Source organism: Phytophthora parasitica (genome assembly GCF_000247585.1).
Source record: "Phytophthora parasitica INRA-310 unplaced genomic scaffold supercont2.47, whole genome shotgun sequence".
Classification (NCBI taxonomy): Eukaryota; Oomycota; class Peronosporomycetes; order Peronosporales; family Peronosporaceae; genus Phytophthora; species Phytophthora nicotianae.
The window spans coordinates 241,458-242,893 of NW_008649033.1; the positions used below are offsets into that span (position 1 = coordinate 241,458).

The following is a 1,436-nucleotide window of genomic DNA, read 5'->3' on the forward strand; positions in this document are numbered from 1 at the left end:
CAGGCTAAGTGATGCACATCCGGTCACACGAGTGAACCTGAACCGAATTATATTAAAAATTTATCTGTTGGTGAACATGTATTAGCAGTAAAGTGAACTGGCACTCTCCGATCAAAAAGAAGTATAGTAGACACGACCAGTAGTGCGGCTGATGACTCCCATACTTAAGACAACCCAACATGCATATTACGCTTGATAACACAATGGAAATCGTAGAAGCCACATCTAGGAATGCTGACGAGGGAGATATTCCTATTCACACAGCAAGGACATCAACGCCTAAGCCTCGTTCCCTATCCAGCCATGCTATCGTGTGAGGTTGCCATCTATAAAAATGGTTATGGACAATGGATTTGATATAACCATCTATCAAAGCATTCTCGACACGGAACACATTAATATAAACGTCCAGTGACAACACTCTTGTACGCCATGCATCGTTTGATTACTCTGCTGAGTCTGTAACAAGTACAACACCTCATCTGTCGACTGCAGTATCCACTACGTCAACGGAAATAATCATCAGCTTCAAGATACTGTCCATCTCCAGAAATCTTTTAACGTCCCATCCAACTATTCAACGAGCTCCAACAAAAGTGATAGGCTGTACCGTCATTATTTTCCAGAACTCGCGGATATTCTACAGATTGAGCTCTTCGTTTTGAACTTTGATATGTCCATGCACGAGTGAAAATGACGCCGTTCTCTCTGTCTCGGCCAGCAAATCAGCTAGACCCATTTCCCAAGCGACTTAAGAACGTCTAGGATCGATGACAGCGTTCACAGGCGGAGGGGCCATCTTGTTGCGATAGTACTGCGTGTACCGTTGTACAACTGCTTTTTCCAAACTACTAGCAATATTCTCGCCATCACCAAAGAGTTTTCTATAAACGTTTTCCGGCTTGATCTTTTGTTGAACCATCGCTTTAACAACAGTCTCTCGTACACAGTTGCAGTTGAAACGGGAATATTTGCGTTTTCCAGCTCTAATGTCTTGAGTGCTCTAACGACCACAAGTGCAAGCTCGACATCGTCACCGAAGCCTTTTCTGACTACCGTGAATGTATCTTGTTTGTATCGCAAATTACCAACTTTGAGTGTCGTGTTGTAGTCCTCTAAGGCTTCTAATTTTGAGCTCATCACGAGTAAAAACTCATCGACATCAATATCTAGCTGTTTGAATATAGCGCCTGCAGATTTCCCGCTTTTTTGCCACTGTTGAAACTGCTGAATCTGCATCTGTGTCGCCAGGTTCTTCGTAGCACGTTTGCTCTCTGCAATAGTAAGCGCCTCCGCCACCGCAACATCGCCATAATGCCCAAGAAGCGTCTCAAGCAAAGATTTCTTGCTGGCTGGATTCTTTTCGTTGAATAACGAAATGTAGGCTGTCAAGGTGTACCGATTTTGGTCTAACAAAGCGTCTGTGGCACCACGGT

At 43.9% G+C, this 1,436-nt stretch overlaps 1 protein-coding gene across 1 annotated transcript in view; it reads right to left on the bottom strand.

Moving 5' to 3' along the window:
• Window positions 1-751: 751 nt before the first annotated feature.
• Window positions 752-1,436, bottom strand: part of PPTG_23678 (hypothetical protein) — a gene marked incomplete at both ends in the record, with an annotated part of 5,124 nt that continues 4,439 nt past the window's right edge. Inside the window, 2 exons of the mRNA XM_008912418.1 lie at window positions 752-884; window positions 947-1,421. Of these exons, the coding sequence (XP_008910666.1) occupies window positions 752-884; window positions 947-1,421 (608 nt within the window). The remainder of the gene's footprint in view (window positions 885-946; window positions 1,422-1,436) is intronic.